This window comes from Blennius ocellaris (assembly GCF_963422515.1).
Source record: "Blennius ocellaris genome assembly, chromosome: 7".
NCBI lineage: Eukaryota > Metazoa > Chordata > Actinopteri > Blenniiformes > Blenniidae > Blennius > Blennius ocellaris.
The window spans coordinates 7,692,326-7,714,475 of record NC_137656.1 but is presented as its reverse complement, the minus strand read 5'-3'; the positions used below and the strand labels follow the sequence as shown (position 1 = coordinate 7,714,475).

Sequence of the window (22,150 nt, the reverse complement as noted above, 5' to 3'; positions counted from 1 at the left end):
CAGGAACACTGCACAGTGTTACAAGTGAGTGGGAACAGTGTTTTTCCGTGTTTACACGGAGAAAGAGTCACAGTATTTTTGGAAAAGTTCCACCGTAGGAGCTGCTAGCAGAAAGACGCATTGTCAGTGGCCGGACACTGAAAATGTGACTAAAGTTGAGACATAAAAAAGGCTATGTTTAGGATCAAATCAGTAATTCAAGAGATTCTGTCCAAAGTACTTCGAAAGGAATTTTTCACCTCCATTTTATGCAATTGGCTAGTGTTTGGAGCTGCCAAAGAGAAAAGTATTGTATTAATCGACACAGAATAACCATAATTCCAAGGGGAACAAACATTTGAAGTGTTTCTTTCTAAGCATTTGGGTTTTTTTTCCTTCTTCCGTCAGATGTGTTTTTCTTATGCTTGCACACCAGGAAAATTATTATCAGAAGCCTGCGTACATTCGCAAACAAAGACAAGTAGCCGCTGGGTGTGGACTTCACCTAAAGAGAAGAGATTCATGTTTGTGCTCCTCTTACAATTCAGATACGGCTCCGGCGGTGTTTTACATATTGCTGTCGTCTCCCTGCTGTGAAACAGCAGAAGCTTTGAGGATGTCAGCTTAATAAAGAAGTTTCTTGGGGTATAAAAAGGGGAAAAAGTCTGCCTGAATAAAAAGCCTAAAATGTCTGTGAAGGAGACTTTTAGTTGACGGTGCTGGTGAAAGAAGATCTGAAAGAGTGAGGTGCTTTTGTGTTTCTCCATGGGGCTGACCTGATAAGACTGTTTACACTCTCTGCACCAGAATACAGAGATTAGCTTAATTTTTCCCCTCAATGAGAGTCGGGGCCCTGAAGGCGCCAGCTGGTGCGCTGTTAAAACGGCTTTATCATCAGCACTGTGATTTACAAAAGACAAACTTTACATTCATCATGACAGATGTTTTCCTCTCATCAACAATTCAAACCACAGTCATTTTCTCAACTTACAATTCCAGAATACTACTCTTCGAGCTCTAAAACCGCCTGTGAAAGATTTGGAGTGTCGCTGCCCAGCTTTTATGGGAGCACAAAGACCGACTCACCTCCTGGCCCTCCGACGGCTGTGGTGTTTGTGTCTTTTGATACAGCCATTTCTGTCTGCTGCGATCACCCTGGTGTCTGCGGCTTTCCTCTCATCAGTCTCAAGTGGCTGACAGGTTGTTGCTTCCAACCTGTGAAGGGAGACAGAGAAATGCAAAAAGAGAGATTTAATGTCTGAGGCTTTTTGTCGTCCCCCCACCCCCCGCCATCGTACGATGGTCGTACGATAGAGAAGTGAGGAGGACTTAACACGCTCCGTTAGCCTCGTTCCCTCTGGTTCGCTGGGTATGTGTTTTATTCCCCTCCATTTCTTCCTGCCAGGCAAATCTCCAAGAAAGCCATTTACCATTCAAATCGACATGTCAATAGAAATGTGATTATATACACGATTCAGCTGCCCTGACATTTTGGGAAATGTGTTTTCTACTACACAGATGAAGACATTTTTCTTCACCACATTAAGGGACAGATTTGTATTTGTCAGTATCCTATATCATGTATCTCATTGATATTGTTATCGTAGGTTTGTGCAAGCTTTTCACGCACTGTAACATTTGCATGGCATTCATGACTACACATTTCTGTGGAGCTTTGTCATTTAATGAGTGTAGTTTTGAGATGTGAGTGAACTTAAATATCAACCTCTAGGTGCAAATGCCCAAAAGGGCTCAAAAGCTGCTCATATTGGCTGCCTATCAGTGTGATCACACTGTGCGGTCAGAAGCTAATTGCAGAGTTTAAATTACCCCGTGGACCATTACAAGGATGATAGAAAATCTCTTCATTTTGAAATCCGGTCATAATTATTGAAAGAGGAGGGAAAAGAGCAGGAGCAGCTCATTGACCTGCATGAGGAGTCTTAATGTGGGGTTGCGTACTTCCTAAATTGGTAATGAGTAACAAACTGGAGGAGTCTTTCACTGCGGAGCTCCACCTAATGAGAACCTCTTTGGCTCTTGAATCATTTTGTGAGAATTTGACTGTGACAGAGGATGTGGAATACATTTTTGCATCAAACTCCCCAAAGTAATGAATTTCTGAATGTGACAACATGGTTTCCATTTTCTTGATTTTATGATTTAACTGTTGATGACTTCATCATGAACCGTTTCAATTCAGTCATACTTGAAATGAAATATGTTGAACTGAAAGAGTTCCTATTTGGTCTTTTGAGTGGAGTTGTTCTTCCCTAAAGCTGGCGCCAAGCTACTTTAGGTCAGCTGATGAAAGATTGATCAGTCTGGATGTACCAATACTGAATGCAGGAGGATAAGGGTGAAATGGCATCTTAAGATAAATATACAAACGGATACAGATTCCCACTTTTAATGAGAACTTGGTTCTGTTTACCGTCACTTTAACTGAAATTCAAGAGTATATTTAAATTTAGCTACTTATTTTTCTCCTAAATTCAAACGAGACAGAGCCATATATTATTTCATGTGTCATGGGAAGAGGCAACATGAACAAAGAAAATTAAGTGTTTTCAGCATTGCAGTTATTTTGTCACTGAGCCAAATGCAAATGTAAGATGTTTAAAGTCCATCATAAACATTTGAAATGCTTGGCTTTTTCTTTTTTTTTTTACGTTTTTATTCCCTTCACATAGTATGTCCCTCTCTTTAAAAGCAACTTGTGGTTTTCAGCTGACTGACGAATAAGTAAGACCTACAAAACCAAAACACACACATTCCCGAGAAATCGATGAGGGGAAAATTTAATATTTTGAGAATTTAATATTTTCAGTTTTACAGCTATTTTATGTGGTTTCAGGAGTAAAGTAATAATAAGTCAGGTGTCGTCGAAGTTGAACTTTTCCCACCAGAGCATATCGAGACCATCCGCAGTCAAACAGGGCGACGGCCCAAATGACTAAATAACTGAGTGATTTGATGCGAGCGCACATCCTGCTTATTATTCCTTGTTTTAGTCATGGGAGATTTCAGCGTAATTACACATTCCCTTCTTCGTCTGGTGGCTCCCATCTGATTGTAATGAGAAGATAATCAGAGCCAGAGATTAGGCCGTCAAACACTGCATCCCCATCCTTCTGCCCCCGGCGACCAAACAGGCAGGAGCCGTCGCTTCCGATCTCGCTCACCTTCGTTTACCAAGGCTTCACGGAGTAAGAGGCGCGTGCTGCTGACAGGGAACTAATAATGTAAAACGGCAGACTGGGTGCTCCAACATGGCCGAGTGCGTGAAAGGTTATAGGAGAGATAAAGACAGCCACCGGAAGACTTAGTCTCATCAAGGACTCTGATGTGGAAGAAGCCTTCAACTACAAGTGACTCAGAACATTTTCTCATTGTACTGACGGAGAACCAAATACCAGGAGGACGAACTGAGGAATATGCTCCCACATGGCATCATATACTGTGGCTATTCTTGTCAACAACCAATCAGAATAATGATACAAAACTTTTTTAAAAGCCTCATGAAAGTGAAGATGTGCTATTTTCCCCAACTGCTATTTCTAAGTTCTATGACTGGATGATAGAAATAAAAAAAAATTAAAAAAAGCATTCAGTGTGATTGTCTCCATAATGGAATTGTAATACATCCATACTCTGCTGGAGGCTGAGCTGATTTGTGCTTTGTTTTTTGAATGTCTTAAAAACAGATGCAATCATAAACAATGCAAGCATTTTTAGAGGTAGTAAATCACATTGTACATTAATCTATTAGTTTAAACTCCTCACAGTATTTTGTATGATCTTGGAGACATGTCTGCTTTTCCATATTCATGAAGGCGGAAACGCTGAAGTGATAAGCGTGTTATTTTGTGCAACTGTCAGAAGTGTGTCGCCGTCAGCTCATCAGCTTAAGCATATGTGCGCGCAATATTACATTAGCACCTGTTATCCATGATCAGGCTCACAGTGGGGTCCTGCATGATACTACAGGACGCTTTTAACAGCTTATGGGCTGTGACACACTCCCACAAAGGATCTTCACTGCAGGTGCAACATTTGTCACATTCCACACTACAACAGCATGACTTCATATTGGTAGTCCAAAGTGAATTTGTAACTTGGAAAAAAATTCTATGAGCAGGAAGCACTCTCAGTCATTTGTAGCCATGCTAGACAATGCTATTTTTACCACCATAATATCGCTACTCAGCAGACAATAGAGAAGACGTTGGCTGGTGCATCAAGTCGTGCAATGGAGATCAAGTCAGAGAGTTCTTACAGGAGAAGTCATTTCCATCATTTAAACATCTTGTGTTGACAGTTAACTTCACTTCAGTTACTTGATTAAACAGAACCACATAACTGGTGGCAACAGACCAGAAGTCTGAGGTATAAAAGCAAAAATATCCCGAGAGTTGACGATCTGATCAAGATTAAGATTAAACAAGTCCCATTGAAATGATTTGATACCAAAATAAAGGAAATAAACTATGTGACTCCAAACTACTGCACCAATGAAATCATATTCGAGCAACAATTCTAATACATTCAGAATGAAAAGAAACGGTATTTCAGAATAGAATTGGACTGAGAAAGTGGGAGTCTTTCCACTTGAAAACATTCTTGTCTAAACTTGGATTTTGAAACATTTCTTCCATTATCTGAAAACCCTGTGACATGATGTGGAAACCTTCACAGCAATGAATCCTGGACAATGAATCTGTGTAAATATAAGTGAAAGTCTTTGGCTGCTTGACGTGTTTAGTGTGACAAAATGTCATGAATGAAGTTCCAGCTGGTGGCTTATTTCTGGCAAAGACTTGAACAAGAAACACATTTCATTGGAGATAGAAAAATGAGCAGCTGATCCATTTGTGTCGACAGCTCCTGGGTTGTTAAGAAAAGTCACAGAGAAAAGGGTCCTGAATCCCTCCTCTCTCACCGCCTCCTCTCGCTACCCCTTTGTTACTCGCCGTCACTCCTTCAACCGGCAGCTGATGACTTTAAAACAAAAATGGATTTCGCCATCACAAATGTGCTTTCCCTTTATCTGACCCTGCGATTCACGTCCCCAAAACTTTCCTGAGCTATAAGCACCTGGGTTTACTGTGGGAAGATTTTGTATCTGTCAAACAACGCATTCTCGCTTCGCCTCTTGCACGACGACGTCCGCTCACTACGGCGTTTCTCAAGCATGGCCAATCCCTTTGTAGCCACTGCTCGTGAGGCGTGTGGCAGTTGAAGGGACATTTCAAAGTGCCAAACTGGCAAAAAAAAAAAAAAAAAAGAAGCTTTAAATGAATGCAAATACTGAGCGGATTAAGTGAGGGCGCTTGATGACGGAGAATTACGTGGACACTAATCCCCCGAAATCCTGACAGGATTTGTTTACCGTAAAACAGGTAAAATGGAGACATAGGCAGGGGATCTGCTCTATTGAATCCCCCACTGAATTGTGGCATGGCAGGAATGCAGGCACAGATACCCTCCAACCTCTTGACTCTTTGACTTCCTTCCTTCCTTCCTTCCTTTTTTCCTTCCGTCACGTGTGTCAAGCCAAACGTGCAGACTTTGGCGTCCCTCGACGATGACTAATTCTGTCCCAAGAGTGTGAGAGGAGTGGCCATGCTGGGGCCAGTTCTTGTTCCAGTGCCTGTCACAGAGGGAGCGCCTATCTCCTCACAACATGGGGCCAGTTCACTTCACTGTGCAGCGCAAATGCCGATACAGACAGATGGTGCACAGAAACACGCTGTTAACAGGAAGGCTATTTTCACCTTAGAGGTGAGCATGCTGTGTGTGCTCACGCTTTCTGCATCAGGTTCTGTTTGTGTGCAACTGATTTCTTCCAGAAAGTGAAATTGTCTTCTAATGCAAACAAAGGAGAGGCTCCAACATCCAACAGTCCTCTGTGATATTCTATTTGGGGGGGCCTGTCTGACATACCCCAAGAACTCAGATTTTAAACTATTTACACAATCCATCTAACACACTTAACTTAAAAGAAGAAATTATAATTCTTGCAACAATTTTTAATTCTTTTGCCAAAAGAAGGTACAAAAGAGTAAAGCATAAGACATAGTACTTAGATGCAAAACTAAAGAAAATGGTACATTTCATGGAAGGTCACTCTGTACAATTAAAATATATTATCTGACTGGACACACCTATACAAGCATATGGCTTGTAACAATTGTCCATGCTGGGCAGCAATTATGTCTCCTTGACATTATCTAAGCAAGAACACATGTGGCCCCTGTCTGCTTTTTTGTGGCCAGCGAGATATATATATATATATATATATATATATATATATATATATATATATATATATATATATATATATATATATATATATATATATATATATTTTTTTTTTTTTTTTTTAATGCTGACACAAGAAAGATGAGTTAACCACATTTGAATCCATTATTCTCTGCAACTGCTTTATTACCACAAAATACATTTGAAAGAGGAGGCTATGTTCATGCATTTTAATTCAATATGCCTAATCTGCTGCCATTCATCTTGCCAGTTAGTTTCAAGTTCCAAACACTGCTGAGAAATATGTCAATTTAGTCTTTTGCTAGACAGAATGAAATGTGAGTGGCCCCAACCATAGTCCAAGGTGCACATCACTGATTAGACAGTGACAATTACAAAGTGTTTATGAAGACAAGAGCACAAACTCAACAATGATATTTCTCAATGCATGGATTGGATTAAGAACTCCTGTCGTCCACTTTCACAGAATCAAGAGGAAGATCAAGATGAACAACCAGTACTGGGTGAGTGCAATCCTTTATGCTCCTCAGCCACAATGTCACTAATCTGACTTGTGGAAAACGCTGCATCAACATAGACACTTTCTCAGAACTATTGTTTGTAACTACAGGTTGTTCTGTTAGTTGGCTTAAAACCTGATTTCATTATCTGAGGTGAAGATTTCGAGGCAAGAAACATCTCTGCATACTTCTCATGCCTGTGAGCCTCCACTGCTGACAAGTATTCACAGGATCTGCTTCAGAAATGCTTTTGTTTACTTCAGTAAGACAATTATGAATCTCATTCTGCACACAGCACAATGACTAGTAAAAAAACATTTGGGTATACAGTCAACTGACATAGCTGTATCATAACCCAACAGCACTAATCCATGTATATTAAATGAGACCAAATATATACTATATTGTTATATAAGTGGAAAAAGGGATAACTTTTAAATATTTAGGAATTTCTTTCACTTTAAAAAAAATTCCCAGAAATTGTCTCATAACTCCTCAAAGCACTTTTTAAAAATCCTAATATTAAAAAAAAAAAAATACACCAACCTTTCTCAAATAGAGGTTGTTTTAAAGTGATTTTACAGGCCACTGTGTAATTAAGGACTCAGCATTTAGATCATCCCAGCACTGGCTACGTGTCATATTGAGTCAATTGGGGTCATGCTGAGTTTTACTCCACTGAAAACTTCATCATATTGGATAAATGTGATGATATGCAATCCACGTGTCGCTGACAGCTTATTGCACTGTGCTGCAGAGCGCCATTGTCAACTCAGATACTTACAAAAAAAAACAACAAATAAGTGAGTCACACTGTTGTCCTGGGTAATATCTTTTATTAAACTGAACGCGAGCTGTGTAGTTTATTTTGAGCCGGTCCCAAATTTACCTCCCTGGTGCCGTAAATATTCACTGGAGAGCCAAATTTGCAGCTGACTATAGTTCAAGACAAACACACATATTTATTGCATAAAGAAAACTGTCTGCTGAGAACTCCTGGCTCCAATAATGACGATAACAATTATATAAATAGAAGAAAGGAAGATGCAGTTGAGTGAATAAGCTTAAAGGTCTTAAGAGATTAACTAATACATTGCTCACTCTTTCAGAAGAATTAAAATAGTCTTCCTAAATATTTTTTTAATTTGTTTTGAGAATAATTCACATATAATCAAATGATGAATCAAAAACACAACAATTTACAGTAACCAGTCATATATTACAATATGTTGTCATTAGTTGGATTTAAATAGTTTTTATATCACATGTGGTATCAATAGCTGATCAAAACAATACCAATTGCATACTGACGAAATCAGTATAGTATATACAATATATTTTTCTTATTGTTTCTCTAAATTATATTTACACTCCATGTCCTACACAATACACTTCTTTATGATTACTAATCAATATAACTGAAAGATGACTGTTACTGATACTTAACCATTTGATTGGCTCTTTTTTTTTCAGTTTATCTTCTTCATTCAAACTTGGTTTGATAAATAAAGACACATTGGGATGAGTTGAAGTTGAATATGAGTTACAGCAGAAGTATTATATAAAACAATCTATTGCACTTAATACAGTGTTTATTCACATAAAGTCAACGTTTACAAGAAAAACTGCCCCACAGAGTCTCCACTGGCATTTTGTTCAAACCCCAACCAATATAACCAGCCACCTAACAACTACCAACCAATCAGAGGTCATGGAGAGTGAGGCTTGGTGTTGCCATAGTTACCAATGTAGGATCATGAATTTACGTAAGTTTTCTGTGAAAATTCTTTATTCAGACAACTGATACATTTGAGAAGAGCCGTATAAACTTCTCCCGCAGTGTTTTCTAACCTTTTTTCTCCCTTTGCAACCATCTGACGGCCTATCGAGGTCCCAGCCCTGTGTGGCAATACTCATAAAGCATCATCGAGTGCCAGAGTCACTGGCATATCATTGCAGTTTGTGTACAGTTTCATTGTCCACACCCCATTTGCGACGTTAAATTGAGATGAACTGCTTCAATATCTGCCAGGAGCTGTGCAGCAATCTGCCAGCTGCTTTGCACAAACACCGGCTCGCTGTCAGAGGTGCCCAAGCTCACATTGGCTGACACTGTACAGGTGCACCAGAAGCATTAAACAAGCCTGCACGTTGACACTGCAAAGCTCCAGTGTTTGTATTTCAAATGTGTCAGAAATCGCACCGGCGATACATGCAAATTTGTATTCGCAGCTGCCCCAATTACATTCAGCAAGATGTTTTCATGTTTGTATCTGCATGCACACCGCTCTTTCAAATCAGTCTCGTCTGAAGCGAGTCCGCAGTGTACAAAGCAGGATGAGTCCGAAGCAACAGCGGGGACGCAACCAAACATGCACCACTTAAATGTAACGTCTTCCTTGCAACCATTGTGTGTTTGGATGCCCAACTGTGACAGAATGAGATCCTCCAAAAAGAGATTAGAGAGGCACTTCAGGGGGAGTTGTGCCGTTTCCATTATGCAAAAGCAAAAACAAGACAATCGCACTCCGTCTCAGCTATGTAACTCCACCAAAGTTTGCTTCTAGGGTCCATTTACTTCAATTAATCTTTTACTGTAAACATTTGTAGATATTCTGTACAGGTACAGAATCTGTAGGCTCTTCCTTTAGATTCAGTGAAATGTCACTCTCATTCACAGGTCTGAGTAACCTGAGTGCACAGCTTAAAAAGAAGAGTTCTACTTTTTTGTCTGCTTTCACACACACTATTGCTAAGAACTTGTCAATCCAGTTTCAAGTTGTAACTTCATAATGTATAAGCAGAAGTTGTATATTTAACATGAACCCTCTGACAATCATCAACACATGAGAGTAAAATGATTCCCTGGAAATTCAAATGCGATAGACTCGTGAGCAAATTAAATGATCTACCATCTTTGATCAATTATTTCAATAAGAAAAACTGGATTTAAAAGACCACGTTGACCTTGAACTTGGACTTTTGGACTGAGATGAACATGTGTACAAAAAGTAAAGATTGCAAGGAGGAATTGCAGATTTTATGTTAACTTTTATGGAGTGAATAAACACAATGACTTTGACCTCTGGCAGCCGAATTCCAATCAGCACTCCTTTGAGTTCTCATAAATTATTCCCTGTATCATTCCAGGGATGTAACATTTAGAAGAATAGGATCGAAGGACATTCAGAAAAACAAAAAAACAATGCATGAAACTAAAGTACTTTATGCAATCAAACTCATTTTTATGTCGCTGGAGTGAAAGCAGTTCTTTTGATTGCTTAGATTATCTTGTGACCTTGAGAGTCAATCATCCTAAAGCTTAAGCTGACACTAACAGCATCAAAAAAATGCATTGATTCTTATGATCATTATCAGAATTGATACAGAAGGTAAGATTATGTCTGTGTTGAAGACACTTTTCCTTCATTGGTTTGAAACCTCCAAACTCAGGATCGAGCATTAAAAGAAATCCATATTGGCCGACCTTCTGTCATTTGGGTTTCCATGCCAGCGTCACAAGACCTACATCCTGCTGGGTCGAGACAACTCACTTCACTCTTATTAAAGCAAGTGAATAACAAACAATCAGGGGGATGAGGCCGGAAAGATCAATAGTAAAGAAACAACAGGAAAAAGAACATCTGGTGGTTTGTGACTGTGAGGAGAATGGTGAATTTCCAGCTACAGGTTGTTTTTTGTTTTTTGTTTTTATAGATTTTTAAGCACACTTGATTTATTCTAAACTCGATACAGTCTTTTCTGTTGAAAAACAAAGACTCTATTGAGGTTACACTGATGCAAGTAGTCAGCTCTTGACATCATGGACAAATCCTTGAAGAAAACTATATAGTGCATAAAGTATATTGAAATGAAACAAAAAAAAAAGATTCCTCAGAGTGCCATGCTCAGCACAGTGGAGTGGCTCTCTGTTTAACAACCTAAAATATTCTGATTATTCAAAGTGGAGAGGAGCCAAATTGTGCAAAGTAGCACTCAATAAGCTCTGCTTTTACTTTTCAGACTGTAAGCATTTCAGGTATCAATAAGTAAGTCTGAAGAAGGACTTGTTTGACCTTCATCATCTCAAGAAATAGAAGAGATGTTGGAGAAATGACAACAAAAGAGCAGAACTCCGAGATTTGTATTCCCCTCCCCACCCATTTCTACTGATGAATTAGTTCCCCAACCACTCCAGTGAGGTTCAGGGAGGCTAATAAACTTTTCATTATCCCTGTCACAGCTACCAGGAACAATTGATTATCGTTATTATAGGACTGATGATAGTTGAGATAATTACCTTGGAAAGAGATGATCTACTACCACAATTAAAATCCCAACAGGGTGGTCTCTAGTCACTTTGCTTTAATTTACGCTCAGAGTGTTTATCTGCGCTTCAGACTTGAGTCAAGAGCAACTTTATCACCACCCAAAGGACACGAGTGAGCAATTACACCCACGGAAAGTGAATGAAACACATCCCTTACATGGCAAAGTCTTGGGGTACTTGAAACCTGTTCAAACTTTTCAATGCAAAGTAGAAGTGGATACTTTGAGGTCAACTGTTATTGATTAAATGTTATGAAATTGAGAGCAAAGAAATACCAAAACACACTCACAACTAAGTATTCCCAATTAATTAGGCACCCGATCAAAAGATCCAACCACTTGATTATTAAAAATGACTTTGGAACTTTGCTACAATGTCAATAGACACCTGTAAAAAGACAAATCACATGAATCCTGATATGTAAATTTATGAGATACTTGTGTAAATGAAGTTTATAAGCTTCATACTGAGCATGTTTGTTTAGTTAAGTAGAGGAATCTATGGAGCACTCATTTTGCTGTGCCTTGTTACACTGCTGGTTCATTTCATATGGCGAAGAAACTCCTCATGCCCCACGAGTGTGCAGAACGGTGATAGATGTTTGGGGACATTCCTCATGCCAGAATAAATTGTAGTGACAGATGCAAATCCTTTTGGGTGACTGAGATCAGCCCCAAACTTATAATGTGTGACGCGAAGGCAGAATGATAGAAGTGAACATCCCAGATTTAATGGCTGTTGTGCCTCGGCTAGGAGGTATCAGTGGCTCCGGGCACTTTTCCATCTCCATCAGTTTGCTCCAAATCTACCATCGAAACTTCAGTAGAAAACTTTAACAGCGCATTAGGCAGTAATTATATAACACAAGTGGAAGTTCTCAGTTTTTCTTCTTTGTTTCAGGGTTTATAATTCAACTCGAAAGTAAATATGATGTATGCATTGGTGGTTGTCTTTCTTTGTTTTTACTGTTTGAATGACGTAGCCTACTATGACTATATCTATGAAGCCTAATATCAGATGGAATAATCTCTAGTACCATCTACACTGAAACTAATATGGAAAATAGATAAATTAATGAAATCTCTGAGAAGTTTATATACAATATATGGGAAAATGTTTTATGCAGTTATGGGACAAAACAACAACTTAAAGTTTTAAATATAGCTGTTTGTGTGGGGTTATAGTGTCAGTATTATATATACAAATCATATCTAAGTCGTAGTCCATTGCTGAATAGTTTACAATTTTTCAATGAAAACAGAAATGAACAAAAGATTGGTATTTCATCATTCTTCATCTTCTTACTAGTTATTGAACTATGCATGGAGGTTCCTCCAAAAATCTTGGAAAATGGACTCCAGCTCATAATAATAATCACCTCAATAACCTCTCAGAATGAACATATATCCCTCGTTTTGAAGTTGAAGCACACCAAAATGTCATTGAAGTAAAAACCATATTTAACATCACTTTAAACCATCTACTAAAGGTCTGAAATGCGAGTGAAGATGATGTCTGTTGACGTATCTCACAGGCAGATAATGTATTCGTGCAGACTACATTAAAGGGTGGTGATGCGTTTTCACTCCACCGAATCCTTTTGGGTCAAAACACAATGATTCATTTCGCTGTTGATGTGAGGTATGGTTGATAACGTGGCTTGGTGATTAAATTAGAACTCTTCCCTGATTATTCCTCTCCGAATCATCATTTCTGAATTTGAAACACGCTCAACATGGTTGCCATGCTATCAGCCAATCAGCAATAGCGAGGCCTTTACCCTTCCAGCCGGGTGAGTGCGCCGCCAGCCAGAGTGACTTTGAAGACAAGTGGGGTTGGTTTATTCAATTATTGTGTCCTGATGATAAAATGGGAGCAACATAATGGCTTGATTAATTTCCTTATCACGGTGAGCACAAAGAGTAATTACAACCAAATCCAGCGCTTGGTGAACCACACATCAATCACATTAAAGCAGTCTCCACTCGGCAGCAATCACTTTCAAACAGAACAAACGAGTCGATTGGCTCAGACCTCCGCCTCCGGCCAGGGAAGTGTTTACCTCGGAATTGTAGCAAAGGTTGATTAGAAAGCTCTGAATATGTCAGAAATCTTAATAGAGATTGTGTATGCACTGTTACTTCCAGGCCAATGTAAACAAGGTTGGGTTGGACCTCAGCGAATATACATGCACAAAGCCATCATTATAATTCACAGAAATCTCAACTGGAGCAAAACTAGGAATCTGAGACGGCAGTCAAATGTCAACGTATAATAGCACAGGAGATTGGACTTCCAATCACATTCACTTTCCACAAAAACAAGGGCTTTTCTCTCGTGGGATTTCAAAAAAATGTGTCCTTAATTGTATGCAAACAGGCTTGCAGTTGTTCTCAGGAGTTGGTTTACAAAGATTGGTTGAAGCAGATGAGGTTGGAGACTGATTGATACCGAAAAAATATCTGTGCCCTCTGACCTTGGAACTCTATCATAACATGGTCTGTCATTAGGAGAAGGACTCTGCAACCCCCCCCCCATTCACTCGTATAGATGTTGCTATCATTCCTAAACCTTTTACGATTTGCTCCTGTGTCACAGGTTTTCTTCAGTTACAGTTATTATGGCATTAAAGACATTAAAATAGAGATCAAACTGTGGAGTTTTTGCAGTTGGAAGGCTGGTTTTGTTATGAAAATAGTCTTTAAACTAACATTACAATAGCATAGTATCGTGACTAATTAACACAAAGAAAATACAATGCTTAAGTATTGACAGGACTCAATCATAGACGGCGGTAGAAAATATACAGATTCTCATTTTTCTCAAATTCTTGCACTTTGATCAAAGAGCATATTTCTAGTATATATTATTAGAAAACAACTTTACTGAAAAAATATCCGAACATCAGTGGATTCAGCCTACTATATATTTTAATGTGTTGTACTAAAGAACATCTCGTTAAGATTAAAACATCTCTTGATGATTTGTCTCCAGGGCTATTCAAACGAGAAGCATAACGTGAGCTGAGCGATGAACCAGTGAAATACAGCCTCAAGCCTCACTTGAGGCTTTTTATTAGCTTTTTCTCTGTACAGCTGAAATGATACCAAACCCCAGTGTTGGTGCCCAGACCCAGAAGTGCTATTATAGTGACTCAGTATAAGAGCTGGTGCAGGCCAAGCAGAAGGAAGGTGGTGTGGGATGAACGGTGGAGGCATGTTAACAAGTGAGTGACATCTTCATACGACGTGCCATTCAGGCACACAGTGATTGGATACTGACATGAAGATTACGGAGGCTGCATTTTGCTGTTAATTTGAGGCTACAACAAGAAAAACTAAACACTGTTCCCTGTAGCTGCTGCTTTGCATTTCTTTCATGTTACAAGACACTTTGGCCCGAGCAGAGAAATGTGAAGTTTATTCCAGTGTGGAGACAAAGCCAACAGTGCACCCAGCGCTCGCTGGGGTCCAAACGGGATTAAGACATGGGCATACAGAAAAGCTCCACAGCAAACAGTGACATGCACAACACAGTTCAGCTGACAAGTGATTAGCTTCTCACGATACCTCGTTTAAATGACAAAGCTTCAAGGGACAACGCGTCATTTTTGAGTGTTCGTTTCTGAAAAGTTTACATGGCATAGTTTTGAAAATGTCAGTTGTCATTGCACATTGCTGTACAAATTTAGTATGTCAACGGCAGCATATGGATTAAAAGCAACATAGAAAATGTGAAATAAAAACAGCAGCATATAAGTATAGTGTACTGTTGCTAATTAGAACTACACATTTAGAGTATTAAAAGTATATAAAAACATCTCATAGCCATGAATGGCATAAAGACCTGGTGACAAACCCAGATTGAAGGCCACATTGATATTGCTCGACAACTCAATAAACACATGAATATCAGCAACTCAAAGATGCAGTAATACATATGCTGTGAACCCCTGGTAGGAAGAGGCTTTAATTGGTTGCTGCACTGGTTAATAATTTGCGTGCGCTACTTTTTATCTAGCTTAAAAAGTGGCCATCTCTGTAAAATGGAGAAGCTGAATAGGCATAGTCCAGGGTTAATAATAATAATAATAATAATAATAATAATAATAATAATAATAATAATAATAATAATAATAATACGAATAAGAATAACAATAATAACAATAATAATAATAATGTTTGGAACAAACTGACATTTTGGAATGAATTTACAATAATATCAATTTGAAACGTATAAACTCATTTATACAAAGAAAATTCCGTAAATAATAAAAGTAAAACCTAATTTTCAATAAAATATAGGGGAAATATTTCATTTAAAATCTTTCTTAAGGAATGCTATTGGAGAAATTATCAATCCCACAAAAGTGTCATTGCATTTAAAAAAAAAAATATTTACCATTATTGTGAAGAGAAAAAAAAATCCTGGCATTATGTGGTACATATAGCAGTGTTTCTTCCTTTTAATGCATCATGAATTATACGTGTGCGTCAATTACTTGCTCCCAAATTGAGTTAGGAGTGATTAGAGGGTCCTTTGTGAGGCGGTGGAGGGAGGGAAGCGGGCCTAGTGGGCTTTAATTAGCAGCTTGTGAGCCTCACTTCCTCATTGCACTCCTTCCTGTGTGAAGGAGATTACTGGAGAGCCTCGTGCAGATGCTAATGTATCTGGAGCACAGTGAGCAACAATCATTGTGCTCCCTATGTTGAATTAGCACAACTATGACACCAGGAGCAAGCTGCTGGGGGAGCGGCTGTGTGGAGATCTGGCAGAGATCTGGCCATGCAAAGTTTGACCAAAATAACCACACAAAAGAGCTGATTTTCCATTTGTGAGTGAAATCGGAGCAAGGAATCTGGTCCAAGCCATTAAAAGGAGCCACTCAGACAGGCAGCTGACAGATGTGTTCAGGATCTGGATGTTGTTTTAGCCTCAAATGGGAATTTGGGATTGAGAGAAGTTATCAGCACACCTCTTCCAAATAATCGAGAGAACAAAATAAAACTGCCATCTGGCTTAAGTTAGTCACCCAATTAAACAAGTAATATTTACCAGCAACTGCAAAGAAAAGCACAAACAACTTCTCTTCCATGACACTGGAGGCAATTTGGAATCCGCTTTGACAGACCAGCAGACGTAACTGTGCGCATTAAGGACCACCTCAGCTGCTTCCTCCCCACTGCAGCCACCAATTATCCAGCATCGCGTTTCCTGCAGCTTCTCTCAGGAAATAATTCACGGACATAACTTAACAGTGTTTCCACACACCTGTCTGACTGCCTGCACTTCAACAAGCAAACAGATTGGAACTCCACCCTCCACGATTTGGTATTTCAATCTCAGTCGCACTTCTACCTTCCTGTGCTAATGAGCTGACAAAGTCCCAGCCTAATTTGTGTCAGTAAACATATCAGGTTAGCAGGCGGCCATGACAGGCAGCACGACGTCCTGCCAGCCAAACGACACCTCGGCGTGGAAGCGACAGCGGAGGCTCCTGACAAGATCTGGAAATGCGTGTTTAATTAGACAATGGATTCAAGAGTGGACAAACATTGCCCCATTACTTTCGACCCTTCATCTCTTCCTCTGTTTTTCTTCAACCCCTTCACCAGCCTCGGATCCCTTTGCCATGCAAAATAGCCATTTGAATTATTCAGGAATTTCCTGCTTATGTCCACGATTCACAAGATCCGATCCCTCATTAGATAATTACTGTCAGTATAGAAAAGAGAGCCAGATTGTTTCCCTTTATTCCTGCATGTGGATCACTGTTTTCGTCATACTGGAAAAGCACAGAGCAATCTGCTTTAAAGAGAGATGAGGCTCAGGTTTGAAGTGACATCTGGATCCCTTGTGATTTTGTCATTAAACCTATGCCACTGTCTACACTTTGATATAATAAGAACAAGGCATGTATTATTCACTATGAAAACCACCAACGTCAACCCCGACAATTGCAATCAAGGAATTATTTAGTTTCAAAAGAGTATGATAAGAATGACTTCTCAGACTTTGGAATACACTAGCATTTTAGCACCCTTTTTTGCAGGTTTTGTGCAATTTTCACATGGAAATCAGATATAGTGGATAATGGTCATATTCATCCATTGAGGAGACATACCACAAAGTCTTACCTATTTATGATATTATCGGTCATCATTTTGAAACAGTTGTAGCAATTCTGAAGGACACTGAACAGAGTTTAGTACTGGAATGTCAAAGCAAAGCTACCACAAAGAGTGACAAAAAGTCATATTCCTTAGCGAGGAAGCGTTGTAGCAATTCTCATTACTCTCCCCTTGCCTTGATGCAAGATACACACTATAGAGACGGCTTTTTAGTGTGATCGTCCAACGTATAAAGTGCATATTAATTTGCAACTCTTCAGCTCCAAACACTGATCAGTTAACTTTTGACTTGGAAAAGCCATGTGATAAAGAGTATTTCTTCTATGTAAGTGTCCTACAGATAGTGTGCAGAAAAGATTTTGAGACTTCTGAAATAAAATGCCTTCAATTATCACCTCAGGCCTCATGCTATGCTCATCTCATGGTCTTGGTTCTGTTAACAGGTGAACTGTGCTTCTCCTTCATGTTCTTGTCACTACTCCATCTTTGCCACCAACCATGTGTGGCATGAAGGGCAAATGGAGACCCAGCATCCAGTCAGCCTGTGGTCACGTTTGAACTACAATTAGAGGCTTGTTCCAGCATTTGTTTTGTCTAAGAAGCTGATTCATCAAGAATCATGTAACACCGGCTCTCTGTGGTTTATCAGTCAGGACCTCCTCCCACATCCACTGCTCATACCCTGTGGGCCACGAATGTAATATCCTGTGTAGGGTCTCCATCTCTGTTTTTTTTTTTTTCTTCTTTCTCTATAGCTTATCTCCACCTGTACATTTCTCTCGGGCATTACAGAAACAGTATGGCTCTCTTGATCCCAAAACATCTGCTGTTTACACACATGAAACCAATCCCAGCTTCCAGAGCTGTCAGAGATCAGTGCAACATAACAAAACTGCTCTGCATCTCCCTCCATGCACTTATATACAGGTATAAGTGTGTGGAGGCACTGCTTACAAGTGATACATATCAATTTCGCCTCGCAACAAGACTTCAATTAACTACGGTACCATTCACATTTAAAGTAATCATCTCAGAAATAGAGCAGGGCAATCAAGCCTCCTGCTGGCTCTCCCGTCCTCCACACACCTCTCCCTCCTCGATGCTAATCAGAGTGGGAGCTGCTGGCTGTCTAATAGACATGATGGGATTTTTTTTTTTTTTTTTCAGACAGAAATGCCTTTACTCTACTTGAGATGATCGAAGTAGCTAACAGTATGGTACAGCAAGACCGGGCGTGGTGGCCAAGTAATGTCTCAGCATTTTAATACTGTGCAACTGTTGTATATTTTCACAGCAGTTCAGTCAAGGAACAATCTTCCTTTCAATCTTATTTTTGCCACTGTGTTGCTGAGACAGTTGCTTTGAATCACAAAGTGAGATTTGATTCACCTCTATTAGCCCTCTGTTAAGCTTGCAGACTAAAACTAAAGATATTAAAACTGTACAGTGGTAACCACTACACCACCAGACGACATGATCCCTTTGAAATTGCGCCAGACAGGCTTTACTAGTTCACTAATCAATCAAGACTCACACTCATCCTGCATCATATTATATGAGATTGGCTTATTGGCTGCAACAGATAGCATCCCAACAGTAGACCATATGGAAACTTTACTCACTGACTATCCTCTCTGTTAGTCAGTAGACTTGTGTTGTGAGCCACAGTCGTGATTTAAGTTGCCATGACTGGGTTTGCAAAACAAACATGCTTAGTGCAGGTTTCCATGACTTCTAAAATCCTATTTCAACACAGTCTGAATTTTAGCATTCAGCTGTGCAGTCCAAAAACTAAACACAAACACAAACCTGCTTACACAACAAATGTTGAGCCATTAGCAAGGAGAAAACTAACTTGGAGATTTTTAATTAAAATATTGTGCTTTTAGCATTAAATTTCCCCTTCTTCGTGGTAAGAAAAAAAATCTTGTTAAAACTCATTAAATGTTCTGAATTCTTTGAATTCTTCAAATAGCCCAATAAATACCCCTTAAAAAAATAAAACACAAACATCTACAAATCACATACAAACACAATCAGAATCAAACGTCAGATTCAATCTGTGTCCCACTGTGGGGTTCAATACCTCTCCTCCCTGAAGAGTTCCTAACCTGCTCCCGGTGATGGCTGGAGGTGACCTCGGGCCATGTTGATACACATAATTATCATTTCCCTGCGGGGGGAAACGGAGATCAATGAGAGAGTGACCTTACCCTCCTCACGCACCTTCTCCAAAGTCGGATAATAAATTGGTTCATCTAACCTCCCCTACAGTCTCCGTTATTTAGAGGGCCATCAGAAGGAGTCCATTACCTTTTTATGGAAAGGAGGTTCATTCAATTTGCTGTCGACCCAATAAGAAGTTCTGTATGGATGCATGGCAAGGGGGCTCAAGGGCAAGTGAATTATTCTATTATGTTTAATGCGTGGGAAGGTAAAAAGCTGTCAAGGTCCTGGGGGGATTTATTTAGCTGCGTAACCTCTTTTCCTCAGGAAGAAACAATGAGGGTGAATTAGAGCAGACAAACACACTATTTTTACACTACTTTCAACCATGTTCTGAAATAATATGCTTCGCTGATGGAGATATCAAAATCCTTTTTAATAATTTGAAATATGTGGAGCTTTTTAATAGCATTTCACTGCATCTCACCATGTAAATACTGTAAACTGCACTCTCTGTCCTGATATTAATGTAATATCAGACGGGAGGCAGATGTGACACATCGAAAACTGTGATGATATTTAATTGACAAAAGCATCACAGCAACATGGCTTGAAATCATTGGCTTAATTAAAGCCTTCTTATATGTGGCTTAAACCCTATTAAAGGATAATCCCTCTAAAAGTCAAAGGGTTTGTTTAAAGGATTCACCATTCAGCACCATCCTACTATAAAGCAGTAGTTTGGATATAATGAGCAGCATTAACTGTAAGCTGCATGCACATATGGTTGAGAGTAGAAAAGTATTAAGTTTGATGGGGTCATAGCTGTCTGATCAAAAGAAATCAGCCTTTTTATCCCCGCTCATGGACGTTTTTGAACACTGTTTGACCAAAACAGCAAAATGTTGATCAATTATTTGTTTGACAAAGACGCTGCTCATCAATCAAGAGAAAATAAAATAAAATGAATCAGAATGAGTTTTGATCTGTCGTCCATGGCCATTTACTTCAAATAGAAACTAAAATTACACAAGTAAACAGATAAATGGAGTGAATACAGACAAATAATCACACAGACTGAAGTAGTTCATGCCTTTGGAGAATCCTCAGACAGCTTTTAAGAAATATGCAGACCCTCTGTCTGATCTCTGGTGTACTGAAACATTACGGTTTAGCCAAACGCTGGCACATCTACCCTCCACATAATAAGCGGTCATAATAGACTGATGAGAAAGTACTTTTTTCTTCTTACCAGTCTCAAAGAGCTTTTACATGATGAGTCCTGATTCACACACTCTCATACACCAATGATGAGCTGGACAGAGGTGAGGATTGAGCCCATGCCCTCAAAAAAACAAGAAAAATTTCCTGCAAGTCACTCCAAACAAAGCATCTTTAAACACCTTGTTTTAATCTTACAACAGGAAGCTTGAGCTGATTGAAATCATGTTCTCAGATTTTTATCCCTCTGGGTTCAGTGTGAAACCAGACTGCCTCAGGACTTCAGGATGTGTGATGCGTAGGCAAAATCAAGCATATGTAATCACTGTATGAAACCACATTGCAGTTGTATAACATAAAGAAACAAACAATGTTATGAATTGCACATTTCATATGATTTTCCACTGAGCGGAACATACTGGGAAATAAGATATATTCCAAAATCTCCCTTAAGGCTTGTATGTGGTGCATAACATAAAGCATTTCGTCTGCTTCAAACATCTGCAGCCGTGTCTTGACAGATTTTTTTTTTTTTTTGTTACCCTTGTCAGCCAACATCACCCTGACTGAAGTGAGGAGCCGAAGTCCCTGAGAGCTCGGTCCCTGAGACTGCGAGCACAGAAAAGATACTCTTCCTTTTATCACAGAAATCCTGTTTGCATCTTTTTCAGAAGCAACAATAATAGTGAAGGTAGGACAAACTCAAAATGAGTCAGAATGTTGTGGGGGTCAGCTCTGTCCTCTCAGGGGAAACAGTAACAGCCGGTATAAGATGAGCAGAGACTCTTTCAGTCGAATTTTCAGTGATAGCATATTATGAAAAACAGAAGAACAACGATGGAAAGTGACTCAAGCCGAGTTCACCTGAGCTCACTTGAGAAACGTGTTGTAGGGAACTCTGTGCAGTTGTTATAAATCCCCCGGCAATTTCGGCATCCATTTACCAGCATGTAAATACCACCAACAAAGGAACACATTATGACAAGATGGTGAGACCTCAGACGAAAAAAAAAAGAAAAAATATTGTACGAAATCTCTGCAAGTAAAATTGATGACAACAGCTGAAGAAATGCCTCACGCAACAACAAAAGCAATCACTTTTTAAGCTGCATGAAATACAGATGTATCATCCATCCATCTTCTATACCAATTTATCCAATTCACGGTTGTGGGACAGTTGTGCCAATCTGAGCTGAATAAGAGGGCAAGTGGGGTATGTCCAAACAATCATGAACAACAACAACTGCTTTTAGACACTGTAACTCAATGAGCGTCAAAAGCTCTACGTCAGGGGTGTCAAACACATTTGAGTTATGGGGCCAAATTCATCTTGAGTGGGTTGGACCAGTTAAATAGTGCCATGATAACCTTTATATTTATGTGTCTGCCTCGTTTGAGCTACCTCATTTTATTTTTTGTTTTATTTTTCTTTCGCAGGAATTTTGACCTGGAACTAGTCCTGAGCTGGCAGGAGCACAAACACAGAAACCACATCAAAAACGTCTGGATAGTTCAGGAATAGTGTGCCATGACTATTG

The 22,150-nt window shown here is 39.3% G+C and overlaps 1 protein-coding gene across 1 annotated transcript in view; it reads right to left on the bottom strand.

The window, feature by feature from the left end:
* srrm4 (serine/arginine repetitive matrix 4) overlaps positions 1-22,150 on the bottom strand; it is a gene marked incomplete at both ends in the record, with an annotated part of 70,990 nt that overhangs the window by 22,110 nt on the left and 26,730 nt on the right. Inside the window, one exon of the mRNA XM_080499956.1 lies at positions 1,066-1,194. Coding sequence (XP_080356082.1) covers positions 1,066-1,194 — 129 coding nt within the window. The remainder of the gene's footprint in view (positions 1-1,065; positions 1,195-22,150) is intronic.